Below are 20,372 nucleotides of genomic sequence, written 5' to 3' on the forward strand. Positions count from 1 at the left end.
CACAAGTAAGCCTGCAGTCTGCGAACGAAGTACTCTGCTTGGTATATAAGGAACTATGAGGTCTTTGATATATAGTGGTGCCTGGTTGTGGAGGGCTTTATATGTAAGGAGAAGGATTTTAAATTCTATTCTAGATTCAACAGGCAGCCAATGAAGAGAGGCTAAAACTGGAGAAATATGATCTCTCCTGCTGGTTCTGGTCAGGACTCTGGCTGCAGAATTCTGGATCAGCTGAAGGCTTTTCTGGGCATATTTAGGACAGCCCAGTAATAGAGAGTTACTGTAATCTAGTCTCGAAGTAACAAAAGCGTGAACCAGTTTTTCTGCATCACTCTGAGACAGAATGTCCTTAATTTTGGCTTTATTACGTAAATGAAAGAAGGCTGTTTTAGTAACCTGCTTAATATGTGGGCCAAAGGACAGGTCAGGGTCAAATATTACTCCAAGTTTCTCACTGTAACACTGGAAGCTAAAGTAATGCCATCCAGGTTCATTACAAAACCGGAAAATTTAGCTCTGAGTTTTTCAGATCCAACGAGAATTACTTCAGTCTTATCTGAGTTTAAGAGGAGAAAATTTCTAGACATCCAAGTCTTTATGTCTATGAGACAATTTTGTAGCCTATCGGGCTGATTTGTTTCATCTGGTTTAAAGGATAAGTATAGTTGAGTATCATCTGCATAACAATGAAAGTTTATTCCATGCTGTCTAATAATTTTGCCAAAAGGGAGCATATATAGTGTGATGAGTATTGGTCCAAGTACAGAACCTTGAGGAACTCCATGCCTTACTGTAGTTTGGGAGGAGGACTTGTCATTTACATGAACGAACTGAAGTCTATCAGATAAATATGATTTAAACCAGCTTAACGCTGTACCTGTAATTCCAATCACCTGTTCTAGTCTCTGTAACAGAATGTTATGATCGACTGTATCAAATGCAGCACTAAGATCAAGCAAGATAAGTACGGACACAAGTCCTTTGTCTGAGGCCATAAGAAGGTCATTAGTAACTTTCACCAATGCCGTCTCAGTGCTATGATGAGCTCTAAATCCTGACTGAAACTCCTCGCATAAATTATTTCTGCTCAGGTGGGCATGTAGCTGAGCTGAAACTATTTTCTCCAGAATTTTGGACATAAACGGGAGGTTAGATATAGGTCTATAATTTGCTATCACCTCTGGATCCAGAGATTGCTTTTTAAGTAAAGGCTTGATGACAGCAGTTTTAAATGATTGTGGTACATATCCTGTCACTAAAGACATATTGATAAGATTTAGTAGTGATGTATTAATTAAAGGGAAAATGTCCTTAAAGAGGCTCGTTGGGAGAGGGTCTAAGATACAGGTGGATGGTTTAGATGAAGCTATTATTTTAGTTAATTCAGAGGGTTGGACAGGACAGAAACTATTTAGACACAAGTCAGATCCTGGTTCTAAGGATGCTTTGGAGACCACAACAGGCTCAACATTATAGGTAGAAGGAAGAATATTGTGGATTTGATCTCTAATAGTGTCAATTTTATTCCTGAAAAAATACATGAAATCATCACAGCTAAGTGAGAAAAGAATACATGGCTCCACAGCGCTCCGGCTCCTAGTAAGCCTGGCTACAGTGCTGAAAAGAAACCGAGGGTTGTTTTTGTTTTCCTCTATCAATGATGAATAATAAGCTGTTCTTGCCGTACGTAAGGCTTTTTTGTATATGATTAAACTTTCTTTCCAGGTTAAGTGAGACTCCTCTAGTCCTGATGAACGCCATCTGTTTTCCAAACGCCTTGATGCCTGTTTTAGAGCTCGAAGCTGGGAATTAAACCAGGGAGCCTTCATAATCTTACCTAATTTCTTCTTCTTTAGGGGAGCAACATTATCCAAGGTTGTACGCATTGAAGCTGTTATAGTATCAGCATGTTGATCAATCTGAGCAGGAGTAAGGCTTAAAGGGGGACTCTCAGTCATGCTAACACATGGTAGAGGGGAAAAAATTGATTCAATTGATTGTTTAAATTTTGTAATATTATTGTCTGATAAACATCTACTATAGTAGAATTTATGTTTGGTCAGTGAGTAATCAAATAAAGTGAATTCAAAGGTTAATAAGAAGTGATCGGACAAGACAGGGTTTTGAGGAAATACTTTGAGCTTATCAGTCTCAATACCAGATGTTAGAACCAGATCAAGAGTATGACCATGAGAGTGAGTGGCTCCATGGACATTTTGTGAAAACCCAACTGAGTTTAGAATAGAGCTAAAGGAAATGTTTAAACTATCATTTTCATGGTCAACATGAATATTAAAATCACCTAGTACAATGACCTTATCAGTAGTCAGCACTAACTCAGACAAGAGATCAGAGAATTCGGTCAGAAACTCGGAGTAAGGTCCAGGTGGGCGATACACTAATGCTAAAAGCAGCGGTTTCTCTGAATTCCATTTTGGATGAGATCAATTTAATGTCAGGAATTCAAAGGATTTATAGTTAGTTTTGTGCTTAGGATTAATTAATAATTCTGACTTAAAAATAGCTGCAACACCTCCTCCTCTGCCTGTAGTTCTAGGAATGTGAAAGTTTAAATAGTTAGCTGGCGTAGCTTCATTAATACTAACATAATCCTCTTGCTGTAACCAGGTTTCCATAAGACAGAATAAATCAATGTGGTGATCACCTATCAAGTCATTGACTAATAAAGACTTATTTGGGAGGGATCTAATATTCAGTAGGCCACACTTTATTGTCTTATTTTCAGATTTTATTAGATCCATTGTTTTTATTTTTATGAGGTTTTCACGATTAACCCCAGAAGTGTTTTTGTGTTGTTTAATTCTTACTGCTGGGGAGTTGTATAAGGTCGGAATGGGGTTTTGGGTGGGCGGCGGCAGGTGGGAAGCTGCAGAAAAGTGTGTAGGACTACAATTCTGCCTCCTGGTCCCAACCCTGAGTTGTCAATTTAGCTGACTAATAAAAGAGTCCATATTGCTAGAGAAAAGTTTTGGTAAAAAATTTATTTTAAGATTGTGAAGCAAAAAATCCTGATTTTTTTCTTTTTTAATTCGATGCCCCCCCCTCTCTGTCTAACGGTTACTGAGCGTGAGATTTCCTCTTGGGGTCTGAAAGTGAGGACAGACCAGACCTGGACCAGATGGAAACGTAGTAGTAATACGACCAGCATGCGTTCCAGCCCTGGTTGGACGAGCTGTTGTTGAGAGACATGAGAGACGGATAACATTCAGAATAAGATTTCTGTTCATGCTTTAAGACCTGAGAAGGAAGATGGAGGAAAGCTGCTCTAATGGGATTAGAACTGGTTTGAACTGGGGACCACATGTAATGTGGAGTAATTGCGGAGATGGGCTGGGATGTTAATCCTGTGCAAACTGGTCATGTCGGGTCTTTGTGAAGTGAAACTGCCCCTGGATATTATACCTGCTGTATTTAGCTGGACTCCCAGGTCCTGTGACTGGCTTAGTGTCGACATCTCTGTGGCTTGGTCACATCACATCCATGATTTGCTGCTCTTTGTTTCCTGGACACATTTTACCTGCGTTTTAGTGACGATTGGAGGCTGCATGGGGTGTTCTGACAGCTTTTAGAGACAGCGAGACCCCGTCAGCCCCGAACAAACCCTGAACATGGGGTACAAACGTTGACCACCTCATGCGTTGCAGTCAGGGTTACTTCCTGTTGGCAGCCGACGGGGTGAGACTTCTGATCCCCGCCGTGTCAGCTAGGTGTTCTTACCGTCTGTCAGAAGTCTTCCTGGTGTCCATCGGGGCAGAGGAGGAGCTGCGATCAGCAGGGTGTTAAGCAACGTTTTCACCAGGAAGTGATGCTAAACGTCCCAGAACTACAGGCATCAGATGTTCCAGCCTCTGTAGGCTGGGTAGGAGATCCTGGAAAACCGGTTCCAACCAGCTCCTTTTGATAATACACCATTCAGAAGCCCAAACCCCTTCCTTCAGACCCCCCCGCCCTGAAGAGTTACTTAAATGGCTGCAGTCCAGGTGTGAAGTGGATTTCAGTAAAGATGCTGCTGGAACAGCGTCCTGTATGGCGTTGGCACGTTCTCCCTGTGTATACCCGGCTTCTCTCCGTGTTCTCCAGCCTCCCCCACCGTCCAGACACGCATGTTGGCTTCACGTGTCATTTGTCATGTAAGCCGCTTGGGATAAAAGCGTCTGAACTACGGAGCAGAATGAGATGCTTCCGCTCGCTGCTGGTTAACGGAACATTGTCCTTCCTGGACGTGATGGAAGACGTATTCCAGCTTGTCGCCAACGCGCCAGCCAAGCAGAACGTTCTTCTTGTGGCTCCGAGAGGCATCGTTTGGCGGGAAAATCAGGAAGGTTGTGTGTCTGCTGATGGAACGGAGAGTTTGAGCGGCTGATGGAGGTGCTAGGAGGAAGCCCCAACTTTCTCCTGAAGGAGGAAACCCAGACAGTCGCCTCCTCCTGCAGCCTCCAGAACAAAGTGCTCCCAGCCTTCAGCGTCACCAGCATCTTACCTTCACCACGCCGCATGGCGCCCATCTGCGGTGGTTTACCAAACTGCTTCCGTCTTTCTTTACTCTGATACCTAAAACTGGAAGCTTTGGGACCGAAAAACTTCTTTCCGTTTTAGTCGGCCGTGCTGGTCGTCATCCATCCACTGGTTGGCTGTTGTTGGGTTGTGTGTTTTTGTGTTGTTTGTGTGTAAACATCTTGCAGCTGATGTCTGTAAGCTCCATGCCGTCCTGCGGTGCATGCTCAGCCCGGACCGTGTTCATGTTTTCATCCTGTGTGTTTATGACTGAGTGAGACTCCTGTTCCAGACTGCAGCAGCGTCTCGGAGAGGACGCCAGCGGAGAAGAAGCCCGAACCCGAGAGGAGACAGAGGACGGACGCCAGCGCTCTGAAGAGAAACCCAAACGTCAGGAAGGAGATGCGGCCAAACGTGGAACACTCTGTCAGCAAGAAGCTGGAGAGTCTGGGGGTCAGATCCGTACGTCCCAGCTCCTTCACACCCATCATCTCATCTGCGCCACCTCTGCGTGAACGTTGCTTTTCAACCCCTTCGCTGCTTTTCAGGACCAGCGCGGCCTGAACAAGACCGAGTTCAACTCTGTCCTGGCCAAGGTGCAGTCGAAGAGGGAGAGCGTCGCCAAGACAACGCCCAGCTACTGGCGCCATCGGGAGGAGCTGGTCAGCATGTTGGAGGAGAAGCTGGGCGGGCTGAGAGGCATGGATCCAGCCCTGGAACTCCAGAGCAGATCTAAACAAGGTGCTTTCCAGGACTTGGTCTCCAGAAAGCCTCTGACTTCATCTCTAAAGCTGCAAATCCGCCACCAGTTCACCAGTTCAGCCTCCAGCTGCTCCAGTAGCTTCCATCACGCTGTTAAAGCAGCTGATCTGATCCTTCCATGTCGTCTGTGTGCAGCGTTCCAGATCCGGCCCAGATCCAGCAGCCTGCCCGCCAGGGCCAGCCGGGCCACGTCCGGACCCGCCGTCAAACAGCCCAAAACGCCTCAGCCGGCACCCAGGACCAGAACCGCCATCCAGCCAAAGACCTCCACGCCCAACTCGGCTTTCAGGCTCACAAATAAGTATGGAAACGTTTCCATCTCCAGCTTTGAGGGAAATTACAACTATTCACCGTTTAAACGCACGAGTCAGAAGGACTATTATCGATGGAAAATATCGACATATTCAGGCTTTTCTGCCGACGTCATAAAACTAAAGGCATTTAATCCTTAAAACTCCTTTTTGCTGGTTTTATCCACCTGTTTAAATTTATTTCTATAGAAATCCACCTAGAAGCTGAATCCTTTTAATCCCCGTCTGCATGAAGACGTGACGTTTTCAGCCTCAGCCGTCAGATTCTGAGGCTTAAATGATGTAAAATGAACGTATGAACAGATAAAGCAGCATAAAGACTCATCTCCACGTCTTCCTGCTACTATCTACCTGCTGTCCTCACTGCAGCACCTCCACCTCAGCTGCATCCCAAACGTCTTCTTGGCTTTATTCCAGCCATAGAGGATCATTATTTTCCTGCTTTTCTCATCACTTGTTGATCTTTGGCTGCTCCTGATTGGACGTTACCGTCAGTTTAAGCTCTCTGATTGGTGGAAAGTCTGACAGGAAGTGTCTTCATCATCATGTCCAGGTGAAAATAGAGGTCTCTTAGCAACATGGTGGTGATGGTGATGAAGATGTGATAAATAATGGTGGATTTACCATCTAGAGTCTCTGAATAAACACTACATCTGGATTGTAGACCTCCTGGACGGATAGAAACGCTGGAAAACCTCCGTAGACCAGCTGGAGGGTCACATGACCAGCTGGAAGGTCACATGACCAGCTGGAGGGTCACATGACCAGCTGGAAGGTCACATGACCAGCTGGAAGGTCACATGACCAGCTGGAGGGTCACATGACCAGCTGGAGGGTCACATGACCAGCTGGAGGGTCACATGACCAGCTGGAAGGTCACATGACCAGCTGGAGGGTCACATGACCAGCTGGAGGGTCACATGACCAGCTGGAGGGTCACATGACCGTCTCTGAGGAGGATGGTACTGATTGTGTTGTTTTGATGCTCGGTGGATCCAAAAGGCGGCTGAGTTGGTTTTTGTGAGTTCATCAATAAGTAGCAGCACAAGCAGATGTTTTCTTCTCCTGGTTGGCCTTCAAGCTGCTTTTTCTTCTGAAACATTTATTTTCCATCATTTTGGTCTCATAATCTGAGAAAAGATGGAGCCTGCTGACTGGAAGGGTTCAGCTTCAGGTGGGTCAAGAGAAGAAACAAAATGTTGGCTTTTTATGGGTTACCAGCGGATGGAAACCGTCCAGCGGGGCTTCATTGTTGGTCCTGACCGTCGGAGGTCCAGTCCGGGAGGGGCCGAGGTCACCGCCACGAGCGTGATAACTGTGATGAAGAAGCTGCGAGCTGTGGAGCAGGAATCTTCCTGAAGGTCTTTTTAAAACTGTTTTCTGCAGGACTCCTCCCTTCAGCTCAGAGGAGGCGTCTGAGGAGGAAGATACAGACTCTGAGGATGAGGAGGAGTCTCTCCACCAGCTGAAGTCCAGGTTTAACCCGGCGTCTCCGGTCCAAATCGGAGCTCAGCACGCTGGGCCGGTTCTGACCAGGCAGACCGCAGTCAGACAGTCCTCCACCTCCGAGACGTCGGCGGGAGGCGCGACAAGAACGGCGGTCGCAACGATGGAGAGCGACGAGGACGAGGAGGAGGAGTGGTCTGAGGTCAGCCAGCTGCAGGAGATCGATCCAAAACAGCTTCAGAGCCACAAAGACCTGAACGGAAACGTGGAGAAGAGGAACTACGGCAAAGGTGGGTTCCTCGCCGTGTCTGGGTTCTCCCAGTTCTCCCAGTTCTCCCAGTTCCAGCTCTTCCTCCTGAATTCCAGGGAACAGAGTCAGCGGCTTGGCCAGGCGGGTGGAGAAGCAGTCTGCAGGGCGCGAGGCGAAGAGACCAGCAGGGGGCATCAGCGTCCTGCCAGGCAGGAAGGACGAGGTCCAGCAGCTGCTGGAGGTACGTGTCGTCAGAGAGACCGGCTTTTCTACCTCGTCTCCATGGAAACGCTCACACAGATCCACACAACCCTCATCCTGTAGACCAGGAACACCTGGAGGACCTGCAGGTTCTCCAGGTGTTCCTGGACCAGGATCTCCGCTGCACACAGTCTCCATGCAGCATCTCAAGCTAAAATCATTCCTTCTAGTAGATTTGAAGCGTGAAACGGTGCTGGATAACCTGAGCCTTCAGGAGGAAACGGGAACGATGGGGGATGTTGTGAGGAACCTTTCTGCTTCTACTGACAGTTCACAGATCTGGAGGACAGCAGCGACTGGCTGGTCTCCTCCTTGGAGGACAAACAGGAGGCGTCAGTCCTCGGCCCCCTGAGGAGGAGCGTGGACTCGCCCGGCACCAGCGTCTGGGAAAGCTCCACAGGAAGGAATCCCAGATCAGGTTTGTGTCCAGGTGAGCCGACGGCGGTTGCTGAAGCGGAGTAAACACAGATCTCCTGTCCAGCAGGTGTGACGGAAGCTGCAACAGGAAGCTCCCTGAAGACCAGCCGGCTGTCCCTCGGCGACTTCAGTGACTCCGAGGACATGGACAGTAAACACACATGATCCAACAGCGTCACACACACACCTGGAAAGCCAAACAGCCGTAGTTTACAGGTTGCTGTGGCGACCATGAGACAACACGCCGAGTTACGATAACGCCACGTCCTGGTTTGCCTCAGCCCGGACTTTTTCTCTGTCATGTCTGATGCTTCTTCCAGACGTCACTCTGTATGAAAGTTTTTATACACGCAATAAAAGTTTTACGTGTAAACTTCATGTTGGGGGAAAGCCGCCGGGTTTCTGCTCTTTGTCACGCTGATGATGGAAAAGCCGCGTTTCTTCTTCTGCGCAGCCGGAAACCATTGGAAAGCTAGCGGTTAGCATGCAACTGTCCATCAGCAGCGGCTTTCTGTGTCGTATCAGATTACTGATGTTTTCTAGAGAACATGACAAACTGAAGAGACAAAACAGTCTTTACTGCAATAGATCTGACCAGCAGGGGGCAGCAGAGCTGTTTCTGATGCACAACGCCACCATATCAAACCATTCTTCACTTTATGACAATAGAAGAGTAAAGTTCAACGGCAGAGACAAGAATGACATGATTATTTACATACTATCTATTTACATTGGTTGGTAAATAAACAGGGTTCATAATGCTTGTACTGCAGAGACAACGGGACGCAGCATGTCAGCCGGTGGAACCACGTCATTGTCAACATCAGCGTCACGAACCCGGACTGGGACCCCAGCCAGCTGGTATACTGGGACCCCAGCCAGCTGGTATACTGGGACCCCGTCCAGCTGGTATACTGGGACCCCAGCCAGCTGGTATACTGGGACCCCGTCCAGCTGGTATACTGGGACCCCGTCCAGCTGGTATACTGGGACCCCGTCCAGCTGGTATACTGGGACCCCATCCAGCTGGTATACTGGGACCCCGTCCAGCTGGCATACTGGGACCCCGTCCAGCTGGTATACTGGGACCCCGTCCAGCTGGTATACTGGGACCCCGTCCAGCTGGTATACTGGGACCCCGTCCAGCTGGTATACTGGGACCCCGTCCAGCTGGTATACTGGGACCCCAGCCAGCTGGTATACTGGGACCCCAGCCAGCTGGTATACTGGGACCCCGTCCAGCTGGCATACTGGGACCCCAGCCAGCTGGCATACTGGGACCCCAGCCAGCTGGTATACTGGGACCCCGTCCAGCTGGTATACTGGGACCCCAGCCAGCTGGTATACTGGGACCCCGTCCAGCTGGTATACTGGGACCCCAACCAGCTGGTATACTGGGACCCCAACCAGCTGGTATACTGGGACCCCGTCCAGCTGGTATACTGGGACCCCGTCCAGCTGGTATACTGGGACCCCGTCCAGCTGGTATACTGGGACCCCAACCAGCTGGTATACTGGGACCCCAACCAGCTGGTAGACTGGGACCCCGTCCAGCTGGTAGACTGGGACCCCGTCCAGCTGGTATACCGGGACCCCGTCCAGCTGGTATACCGGGACCCCGTCCAGCTGGTATACCGGGACCCCGTCCAGCTGGCATACCGGGACCCCGTCCAGCTGGCATACCGGGACCCCGTCCAGCTGGCATACCGGGACCCCGTCCAGCTGGCATACCGGGACCCCGTCCAGCTGGCATACCGGGACCCCGTCCAGCTGGTATACCGGGACCCCGTCCAGCTGGCATACCGGGACCCCGTCCAGCTGGTATACTGGGACCCCGTCCAGCTGGTATACTGGGACCCCGTCCAGCTGGCATACTGGGACCCCGTCCAGCTGGTATACTGGGACCCCGTCCAGCTGGTATACTGGGACCCCGTCCAGCTGGTATACTGGGACCCCGTCCAGCTGGTATACTGGGACCCCGTCCAGCTGGCATACTGGGACCCCGTCCAGCTGGTATACTGGGACCCCGTCCAGCTGGTATACTGGGACCCCCGTCCAGCTGGTATACTGGGACCCCGTCCAGCTGGCATACTGGGACCCCGTCCAGCTGGTATACTGGGACCCCGTCCAGCTGGTATACTGGGACCCCGTCCAGCTGGTATACTGGGACCCCGTCCAGCTGGTATACTGGGACCCCGTCCAGCTGGTATACTGGGACCCCAACCAGCTGGTATACTGGGACCCCGTCCAGCTGGCATACTGGGACCCCGTCCAGCTGGTATACTGGGACCCCGTCCAGCTGGTATACTGGGACCCCGTCCAGCTGGTATACTGGGACCCCGTCCAGCTGGTATACTGGGACCCCGTCCAGCTGGTATACTGGGACCCCGTCCAGCTGGTATACTGGGACCCCGTCCAGCTGGCGTATGGTCTCCTTGGAAACATGGTTCCAGAAGCCAGAAAGGCCGTGGTCACATGACCCAAGAACTGAAGATCAGTGGGGATGGCGGTTCCAGCACAACCAGCCTGATGCAAGAAGTTTCCCTGACGACAGAAAGAAGGTTCAGACTGACAAGGAAGTAACTTCCCGGGATCAGGCTTCCTCCCAAACCCCAGAAAGCTGACAGGAGTGAGACGAAGTGGAGCAGCAGGTTTCCTACCATTCAGCTTTTCCTCCATCCGCTGCATGAAAAAACACAAACCTGAAGCTTTACGGTGAAGAGAGCTTCAGATATATCCCAGCAGGGTTAGGGTCACATATTATGTTGTTTGTATGACCTTCAACTAATTCACGCTGAAAGGTACATTATCGATACAACACAGGGATTTATCCCTCCAATAAATATGTTTTCATGCAAAAAGATTTACCCTTTAACACATCTAAAAACGGTACTGGTGTCAGAAGGCAGAGACGTTTATATGAAACACCGTTTTTTATTTCTTCAACAGAAAAAGTGTGTTGCTTTATTAAAAACATCAAGTGAATGAAGAGATGAATCACCTGTAGAGGAATTAGGCAACAATAAAAAGAAAAAAGAGGTGGTGCCCTTTAACCACCGTTCATGTTCCGACTCCAGAATCCAGGTTGAGACAGAAAGCGGCACGCTAAAAACATAGCTAGAGGAACACGCTAATTACATGAAGCTTCAGAAACAATCTGCAAAAACTGCATCAAAACATTGTGGAGCAATAATACACACTTCAAAGATGCGAAAGTATTATAGAGTTTTTATAAAGGAGTGTGCAGCCAAGTTTTTTGTCATGTAGCGGGAAAATATTGGTTTCAGAATATTTATGTTGATGGTAATACATTTATTAAAATTAATGTATTTTCTTTTACATGAAATAAACTGATATGTAAATAATGTAAAAACACATTTTACATTTACAAAATAATAAATGTTTAATTTTAAACATTTATTTTGTATTTATGTGTTGAATCGTGGCTCTCCGTGTAGCTCAGCGTCAAACAGTTTTTTAAAACAGGAAAGCAGAACTTCACAGGGTCTTTATGAAACATTTGTTTGGAAAAGGTGGGAACTTTCAACCCATCCTCAGCGGACGAGTAGACGAAGCGTCTTTCTACGGAACTTTATCTCTAAAAACCAAGTAGAAACATAGACCCAGTTGTTAGCCTGAAGCTAACTGGGAAGCTAACGTTAGCATCCCAGTTAGCTTCAGGCTAACAGAGTTTAGCTTCAGGCTAAAACTCGGAGCTCAGAAAGATGTTTTCCCGTCATCGTGATCTCATATGAACCAGAGTAACTAAGCTAGCTCCCTAGCTTCTCTCTGGGCTCAGACAAACGTGTCCTGGCTGTAGGTTGGACTGATCTTCGTCGTTGCTCCTGGCGTCCGCGTCTTCCTCCCTGAATAATACAACGGTGGCAACCAGGTGACTCTGGAGGACGATGGTGGCTGCATATAGGTCCGTCTGGTACGGCCAGTGGCGTAAGAAACTGGTCTCCGAGCTCTTTTTGATGAGCTGATGTAAACAACACATCTGTCACGTCAGAATCATTTTTCATCAACATGATGAAAGGAAGCGTTCTGTTTACCTCGAGCGTAGACCTTCTTTTCCAGAGAAGTAGGTGAGCACCGCCCCTCCACAGATGAGAAGAATGGCGCCTCCCCACCCAACGAAGAGCGCCGCTCCAAGCTCGAATCTGGAGGTTAATAAACAGGTTTTTCTCTTTCACATTTATTCTTTTTAAATATTAATAAAGTGACATAAAGAACTCACTTCTGCTCCTTGAAGTTTGGATCCACAAAGTCTGACACAACCCTGTTAGCCCACCAAGAGTAGGTGATCATTCCACAAAATCCTACCGGGAAATGCGCATTTATACATGCTGCTCTCATACTTATTTTGAATGTGAACAATACCAATAAGATAAGCTTTTACCTGAAACTATGTAAGTTACAGCACCAGCAAACGTCACCCTTGCATTGATGATTTCTGTTCCACCTATTTTAGTGCATTTCATCCCGATGAGGGTGAGGACTCCCCCGAAGAAGCCGGTGATGACGGCACAAACTGCAAGCGCCCTGCAGGCATGAAGGAACACTGGAAAAAAGAACAAAGTCGGTGTTAGCCACCTGAAAAGTAATGTTTACAGGAATTTTGCTGACATGAAAGATGCAGTTTCAGTCTGTAACTTGCGGTGAACAGGAATGCCTTATTGCACAGCTGAGTTGGAGGTCTATTGTAAAAGGACGTGTAGTTGGAAGATCATCCCTTAAGATAAAATTAATTTTTTATCATCCTGTCTTTACTTTATTTTACTTAATTTACTTTATTTTACTTTAATTTATTTTAAGTAAATTAAAATAAAATCTCCACTTGGAAGGGAATTCAGAAAAACATGTTTTTCTGTAGAATTATTCAGGAAAACCAAATGAAATTTATTTATTTTTGTTTATATGTATGTTTAATGTTTTTATTTGCCATAGAGACTAATTTTACTTGTCAATTTTTTTTCATGCAATGAATCCATCATGCTCCCAAAGTGTCCTGATGTGCAGTACCAATAATGGCCACTAGGGGTTCCCTGGAGAGCTTCTTGATGAATTCAGTTCACGTTTCATTGGTCACTCGACCGTGTTGCTTGATGTGTTCCTATTCCTAATAAAAAAATAGTCAAATATAGATAGATGCGAGTTTAGCATCAACAGACTCAAAAAGGTCTTTTATTGCTAATTATATTCTAATTTAAATGGATAATATTGTCACAACAAGACTTAAGTTTAGTTACGGTCTGATGGGAAGTAAGTTGGGTAAAAGAGGAAGCTTCTGTTTGTTTTCTTGCTTGTTTTTCATTGTTTTGCTTCTAAACTTGGGAAAAAAAAACTTAAAAAATAAAGAAATAAACATAATTTTCACACGGTCCCTAACTCTACTCAACAGGTAATCACTGAGAATACTGTTGATATTTTAAGTTTTTCAGCGTTCCTTACCTGGCAGAGCCAGCATGGACGGGTAGTCCTTACAGTCGGACACCCCCGTAGTGTCCGATATGCAGTCCCTCCACAGGTTGGAGTAGTAGTTGGACGTCGTTATTACAGCGCTGCCCACCTCAGAAAAAGTCCAGTACTCTGTGGGAAGAGTTGAACATACCAGGATCCAGCCACACAGGCACGACACAAAGCAGCCAATCTCCATATACATCATCACCGTTTGGTACTTCATGATAAATTCTGGCCAGGTTCAGGTGAACAAAACTAACAACGTCTCCCAGCTGGAAATGGAACGGATGTGGTGGTGAAAGGCCAGCCAGCTGCATGTTTGCTGTTCTCTGGGCCTTATCTTTGAGATGGTTTTGTCCAGTAAGCATCCCTCATGTTTCCAGCAGGTCTCTGAACAAATGACATCACACCAGTATATCCTAGAAACAGTTTCACATAGTTTTACAGGAACGTGACTAAAATGATGTTAGTGTATTTAGGAACAAAATGACAATAATAATAATAATAATAATAATAATATAGTTCTTTGATTATTGCTGTTATTAATATAACATTTAGTACAATTTAAATGTTTTACAGTTTACATGACCAATTACATATAACATAGATATCTATATTGTTTCATAGAGATGCATTCATCTATAACAACTTGGATTCTAGTTTTCCTCCCATGAGCCTCTAGTGAACGCAGGTATCATTTCACCATGTTTACTGTAAACAACTCTCAGCTGGTAAACAGCAACATCAGCTATTTTTTACTAAGACAAGCTTCAAACATTCGCCGTTCTCCCAACCGCTCTCTGTCTCATGCCTCTGACAGAAAAAACAGAGAAGTTGGGTGAGATAACTCTTTGGGTGTTTTATTCTTCATGCGGCTGCAAAGCCAGCTCCGATGAGAATACTGGCCTCCAGATACTGGGGAGGTCCAGCCTCAGCTGCAGGGACAGAAGTGAGATTGATTTTAAACTGACTTAGTTTCCCCACTTCTGATGGATCTGCTTTGCTGTGTAAAGCAGCGGACGTCACCTCGTTTACAGATTAACAACCACCAGCCACGCCTTACGCTTGTTCCATCCTCCATCTGCAGCAGGGCGGGGTCACTGCGGGCGGCCATGTCTGCTTTAGGTGCAATCACCCAGTTGTCTCATCTAAAGCCAACTTGGTCTGCCTCCTGGTGCATAAAGCAGGGCGGGGTGTGTACGGGACAGGGGGGGTATGTCCTTGTCAGGGTGTGTGTGTACGTGGTAGGCCGGGGTGTGCAGGCGGCAAGGGGGGGCGCGTAGGAGGCAGGGCAGGTGTGTAAGAAGCAGGGCGGGGTGATTTTCCAGATTTTCCAAGCATCCCTTCTGGAAGACTCCTGTAAACTCTGCACATAAAAACGCTTTGATTGGAACCAGGAGTGTTTTAACCAGTCCCAGCAGGGCCCCTGTTCCCAGTTTAACCGGTCATGTTACTGGTTTAATCCCAGTTAAACCAGTCATGTTACTGGTTTGTTTCCAGTTAGTCCGGTCATGTTACTGGTGTGTTCCCAGTTAAACCAGTCATGTTACTGGTTTGTTTCCAGTTAGTCCGGTCATGTTACTGGTGTGGTCCCAGTTAAACCAGTCATGTTACTGGTGTGGTCCCAGTTAAACCAGTCATGTTACTGGTTTGTTTCCAGTTAGTCCGGTCATGTTACTGGTGTGGTCCCAGTTAAACCAGTCATGTTACTGGTGTGGTCCCAGTTAAACCAGTCATGTTACTGGTTTGTTTCCAGTTAGTCCGGTCATGTTACTGGTGTGTTTCCAGTTAGTCCGGTCATGTTACTGGTTTGTTTCCAGTTAGTCCGGTCATGTTACTGGTGTGGTCCCAGTTTAACCGGTCATGTTACTGGTTTGTTTCCAGTTAGTCCGGTCATGTTACTGGTTTGTTTCCAGTTAGTCCGGTCATGTTACTGGTGTGGTCCCAGTTAAACCAGTCATGTTACTGGTTTGTTTCCAGTCAAACTTTTCATGTTACTGGTGTAATCCCAGTTAAACCAGTCATGTTACTGGTGTGTTCCCCGTTTAACTGGTCATGTTACTGGTGCAATCCCAGTTAAACCAGTCATGTTACTGGTGTTATCCCAGTTAAACCAGTCATGTTACTGGTGTTTTCCCAGTTAAACCGGTCATGTTACTGGTGTAATCCCAGTTAAACCAGTCATGTTACTGGTGTGTTCCCAGTTAAATCGGTCATGTTGTTGGTTTGTTTCCAGTGAAACTTCTCATGTTACTGGTGTGTTCCCAGTTTAACCGGTCATGTTACTGGTTTAATCCCAGTTTAACCGGTCATGTTACTGGTTTGTTTCCAGTTAGTCCGGTCATGTTACTGGTTTGTTTCCAGTTAGTCCGGTCATGTTACTGGTGTAATCCCAGTTAAACCAGTCATGTTACTGGTGTGTTCCCAGTTAAACCGGTCATGTTACTGGTTTGTTTCCAGTTAGTCCGGTCATGTTACCCCCCTTTTCCCAGTTAAACCGGTCATGTTACTGGTTTGTTTCCAGTTAGTCCGGTCATGTTACTGGTTTGTTTCCAGTTAGTCCGGTCATGTTACTGGTGTGGTCCCAGTTAAACCAGTCATGTTACTGGTGTTTTCCCAGTTAAACCGGTCATGTTACTGGTGTAATCCCAGTTAAACCAGTCATGTAACTGGTGTAATCCCAGTTAAATCGGTCATGTTGTTGGTTTGTTTCCAGTCAAACTTCGCATGTTACTGGTGTGGTCCCAGTTAAACCAGTCATGTTACTGGTGTTTTCCCAGTTTAACCGGTCATGTTACTGGTTTAATCCCAGTTTAACCGGTCATGTTACTGGTGTAATCCCAGTTAAACCAGTCATGTTACTGGTTTGTTTCCAGTTTGACCGGTCATGTTACTGGTGTAATCCCAGTTAAACCGGTCATGTTACTGGTGTAATCCCACTTAAACTGGTCATGTTACTGGTTTGTTTCCAGTTAGTCCGGTCATGTTACTGGTCTGTTCCCAGTTAATCCGGTCATGTTACTGGTGTTTTCCCAGTTAATCCGGTCATGTTACTGGTTTAATCCCAGTTTAACCGGTCATGTTACTGGTGTGTTCCCAGTTAAACCAGTCATGTTACTGGTTTAATCCCAGTTTAACCGGTCATGTTACTGGTGTGTTCCCAGTTAAACCAGTCATGTTACTGGTGTGTTCCCAGTTTAACCGGTCATGTTACTGGTTTAATCCCAGTTTAACCGGTCATGTTACTGGTGTGTTCCCAGTTAAACCAGTCATGTTACTGGTGTGGTCCCAGTTAAACCAGTCATGTTACTGGTTTGTTTCCAGTTAGTCCGGTCATGTTACTGGTGTGGTCCCAGTTAAACCAGTCATGTTACTGGTGTGGTCCCAGTTAAACCAGTCATGTTACTGGTTTGTTTCCAGTTAGTCCGGTCATGTTACTGGTGTGTTTCCAGTTAGTCCGGTCATGTTACTGGTTTGTTTCCAGTTAGTCCGGTCATGTTACTGGTGTGGTCCCAGTTAAACCGGTCATGTTACTGGTGTGGTCCCAGTTAAACTGGTCATGTTACTGGTTTGTTTCCAGTTAGTCCGGTCATGTTACTGGTGTGGTCCCAGTTAAACCAGTCATGTTACTGGTTTGTTTCCAGTCAAACTTGTCATGTTACTGGTGTAATCCCAGTTAAACCAGTCATGTTACTGGTGTGTTCCCCGTTTAACTGGTCATGTTACTGGTGCAATCCCAGTTAAACCAGTCATGTTACTGGTGTTATCCCAGTTAAACCAGTCATGTTACTGGTGTTTTCCCAGTTAAACCGGTCATGTTACTGGTGTAATCCCAGTTAAACCAGTCATGTTACTGGTGTGTTCCCAGTTAAATCGGTCATGTTGTTGGTTTGTTTCCAGTGAAACTTCTCATGTTACTGGTGTGTTCCCAGTTTAACCGGTCATGTTACTGGTTTAATCCCAGTTTAACCGGTCATGTTACTGGTTTGTTTCCAGTTAGTCCGGTCATGTTACTGGTTTGTTTCCAGTTAGTCCGGTCATGTTACTGGTGTGGTCCCAGTTAAACCAGTCATGTTACTGGTTTGTTTCCAGTCAAACTTTTCATGTTACTGGTGTAATCCCAGTTAAACCAGTCATGTTACTGGTGTGTTCCCCGTTTAACTGGTCATGTTACTGGTGCAATCCCAGTTAAACCAGTCATGTTACTGGTGTTATCCCAGTTAAACCAGTCATGTTACTGGTGTTTTCCCAGTTAAACCGGTCATGTTACTGGTGTAATCCCAGTTAAACCAGTCATGTTACTGGTGTGTTCCCAGTTAAATCGGTCATGTTGTTGGTTTGTTTCCAGTGAAACTTCTCATGTTACTGGTGTGTTCCCAGTTTAACCGGTCATGTTACTGGTTTAATCCCAGTTTAACCGGTCATGTTACTGGTTTGTTTCCAGTTAGTCCGGTCATGTTACTGGTTTGTTTCCAGTTAGTCCGGTCATGTTACTGGTGTAATCCCAGTTAAACCAGTCATGTTACTGGTGTGTTCCCAGTTAAACCGGTCATGTTACTGGTTTGTTTCCAGTTAGTCCGGTCATGTTACCCCCCTTTTCCCAGTTAAACCGGTCATGTTACTGGTTTGTTTCCAGTTAGTCCGGTCATGTTACTGGTTTGTTTCCAGTTAGTCCGGTCATGTTACTGGTGTGGTCCCAGTTAAACCAGTCATGTTACTGGTGTTTTCCCAGTTAAACCGGTCATGTTACTGGTGTAATCCCAGTTAAACCAGTCATGTAACTGGTGTAATCCCAGTTAAATCGGTCATGTTGTTGGTTTGTTTCCAGTCAAACTTCGCATGTTACTGGTGTGGTCCCAGTTAAACCAGTCATGTTACTGGTGTTTTCCCAGTTTAACCGGTCATGTTACTGGTTTAATCCCAGTTTAACCGGTCATGTTACTGGTGTAATCCCAGTTAAACCAGTCATGTTACTGGTTTGTTTCCAGTTTGACCGGTCATGTTACTGGTGTAATCCCAGTTAAACCGGTCATGTTACTGGTGTAATCCCACTTAAACTGGTCATGTTACTGGTTTGTTTCCAGTTAGTCCGGTCATGTTACTGGTCTGTTCCCAGTTAATCCGGTCATGTTACTGGTGTTTTCCCAGTTAATCCGGTCATGTTACTGGTTTAATCCCAGTTTAACCGGTCATGTTACTGGTGTGTTCCCAGTTAAACCAGTCATGTTACTGGTTTAATCCCAGTTTAACCGGTCATGTTACTGGTGTGTTCCCAGTTAAACCAGTCATGTTACTGGTGTGTTCCCAGTTTAACCGGTCATGTTACTGGTTTAATCCCAGTTTAACCGGTCATGTTACTGGTGTGTTCCCAGTTAAACCAGTCATGTTACTGGTGTGTTCCCAGTTTAACCGGTCATGTTACTGGTTTAATCCCAGTTTAACCGGTCATGTTACTGGTTTAATCCCAGTTTAACCGGTCATGTTACTGGTGTGTTCCCAGTGTAACCAGTCATTTTACTGGTGTAATCCCAGTTTAACCGGTCATGTTGTTGGTGTGTTCCCAGTGTAACCGGTCATGTTACTGGTTTGTTTCCAGTTAGTCCGGTCATGTTACTGGTGTGGTCCCAGTTAAACCAGTCATGTTACTGGTGTTTTCCCAGTTAATCCGGTCATGTTGTTAGTTTAATCCCAGTTTAACCGGTCATGTTACTGGTGTAATCCCAGTTAAACCAGTCATGTGACTGGTTTGTTTCCAGTTTGACCGGTCATGTTAACCAACTGTTCCCAGTTAGACCGGTCATGTTACTGGTGTAATCCTAGTTAAACCGGTCATGTTACTGGTTTAATCCCAGTTTAACCGGTCATGTTACCCCCCTTTTCCCAGTTAAACTGGTCATGTTACTGGTGTGGTCCCAGTTAAACCAGTCATGTTGTTGGTGTGTTTCCCTGTTAAACTGGTCATGTTACTGGTGTTTTCCCAGTTAAACCGGTCATGTTACTGGTGTAATCCCAGTTAAACCAGTCATGTTACTGGTGTTTTCCCAGTTAATCCGGTCATTTTACTGGTGTAATCCCAGTTGAACCGGTCATGTTACTGGTGTGTTCCCAGTTTAACCGGTCATGTTACTGGTGTGTTCCCAGTTTAACCGGTCATGTTACTGGTTTAATCCCAGTTTAACCGGTCATGATACTGGTGTGTTCCCAGTGTAACCAGTCATTTTACTGGTGTAATCCCAGTTCAACCGCTCATGTTACTGGTTTGTTTCCAGTCAAACTTGTCATGTTACTGGTGTAATCCCAGTTAAACTGGTCATGTTACTGGTGTTTTCTGAGTTAAACCGGTCATGCAACTGGTTTGTTTCCAGTTATTCTGGTCATGTTACTGGTGTGGTCCCAGTTAAACCGGTCATATTACTGGTGTAATCCCAGTTAAACCGGTCATGTTACTGGTGTAATCCCAGTTAAATGTTCATGTTACTGGTTTGTTTCCAGTTAGTCCGGTCATGTTACTGGTGTGGTCCCAGTTAAACCAGTCATGTTACTGGTGTGTTTCCAGTTAAACCAGTCATGTTACTGGTGTTTTCCGAGTTAAACCGGTCATGTAACTGGTTTGTTTCCAGTTATTCCGGTCATGTTACTGGTGTCTTTCCAGTTAAATCAGTCATGTTACTGGTGTAATCCCAGTTAAACTTGTCATGTTACTGGTGTTTTCCGAGTTAAACCGGTCATGTAACTGGTTTGTTTCCAGTTATTCCGGTCATGTTACTGGTGTCTTTCCAGTTAAATCAGTCATGTTACTGGTGTAATCCCAGTTAAACTTGTCATGTTACTGGTGTTTTCTGAGTTGAAACGGTCATGCAACTGGTTTGTTTCCAGTTTTTCTGGTCATGTTACTGGTGTGGTCCCAGTTAAACCGATCATATTACTGGTGTAATCCCAGTTAAAGT

At 46.2% G+C, this 20,372-nt stretch overlaps 3 protein-coding genes across 5 annotated transcripts in view; 2 read left to right on the forward strand and 1 right to left on the reverse strand.

The window, feature by feature from the left end:
* dzip1 (DAZ interacting zinc finger protein 1) overlaps window positions 1-8,392 on the forward strand; it is a 37,563-nt gene extending 29,171 nt beyond the window's left edge. For all 3 annotated transcript variants that reach the window (XM_079263735.1, XM_079263737.1, XM_079263736.1), the window contains 7 exons: window positions 4,808-4,977; window positions 5,064-5,256; window positions 5,413-5,578; window positions 6,975-7,324; window positions 7,401-7,525; window positions 7,816-7,963; window positions 8,030-8,392. In XM_079263735.1, coding sequence (XP_079119861.1) covers window positions 4,808-4,977; window positions 5,064-5,256; window positions 5,413-5,578; window positions 6,975-7,324; window positions 7,401-7,525; window positions 7,816-7,963; window positions 8,030-8,127 — 1,250 coding nt within the window. In that variant the 3' untranslated portion in view covers window positions 8,128-8,392. The remainder of the gene's footprint in view (window positions 1-4,807; window positions 4,978-5,063; window positions 5,257-5,412; window positions 5,579-6,974; window positions 7,325-7,400; window positions 7,526-7,815; window positions 7,964-8,029) is intronic.
* The window catches only part of LOC306774178 (uncharacterized protein), a gene marked incomplete at its 5' end in the record, with an annotated part of 644,048 nt that overhangs the window by 113,923 nt on the left and 509,753 nt on the right, over window positions 1-20,372 (forward strand). The window lies entirely within an intron of this gene.
* Window positions 11,758-13,648, reverse strand: LOC306773871 (claudin-10-like; the record flags this gene model as incomplete). The annotated part of the gene is made up of 5 exons (XM_079263815.1): window positions 11,758-11,944; window positions 12,018-12,125; window positions 12,203-12,284; window positions 12,365-12,526; window positions 13,417-13,648. The coding sequence occupies 5 exons, from the start codon at window positions 13,646-13,648 to the stop codon at window positions 11,758-11,760; spliced, it is 771 nt and encodes a 256-aa protein (XP_079119941.1).

This window comes from Telmatherina bonti, assembly GCF_933228915.1.
Source record: "Telmatherina bonti genome assembly, chromosome: 24".
Classification (NCBI taxonomy): Eukaryota; Metazoa; Chordata; class Actinopteri; order Atheriniformes; family Telmatherinidae; genus Telmatherina; species Telmatherina bonti.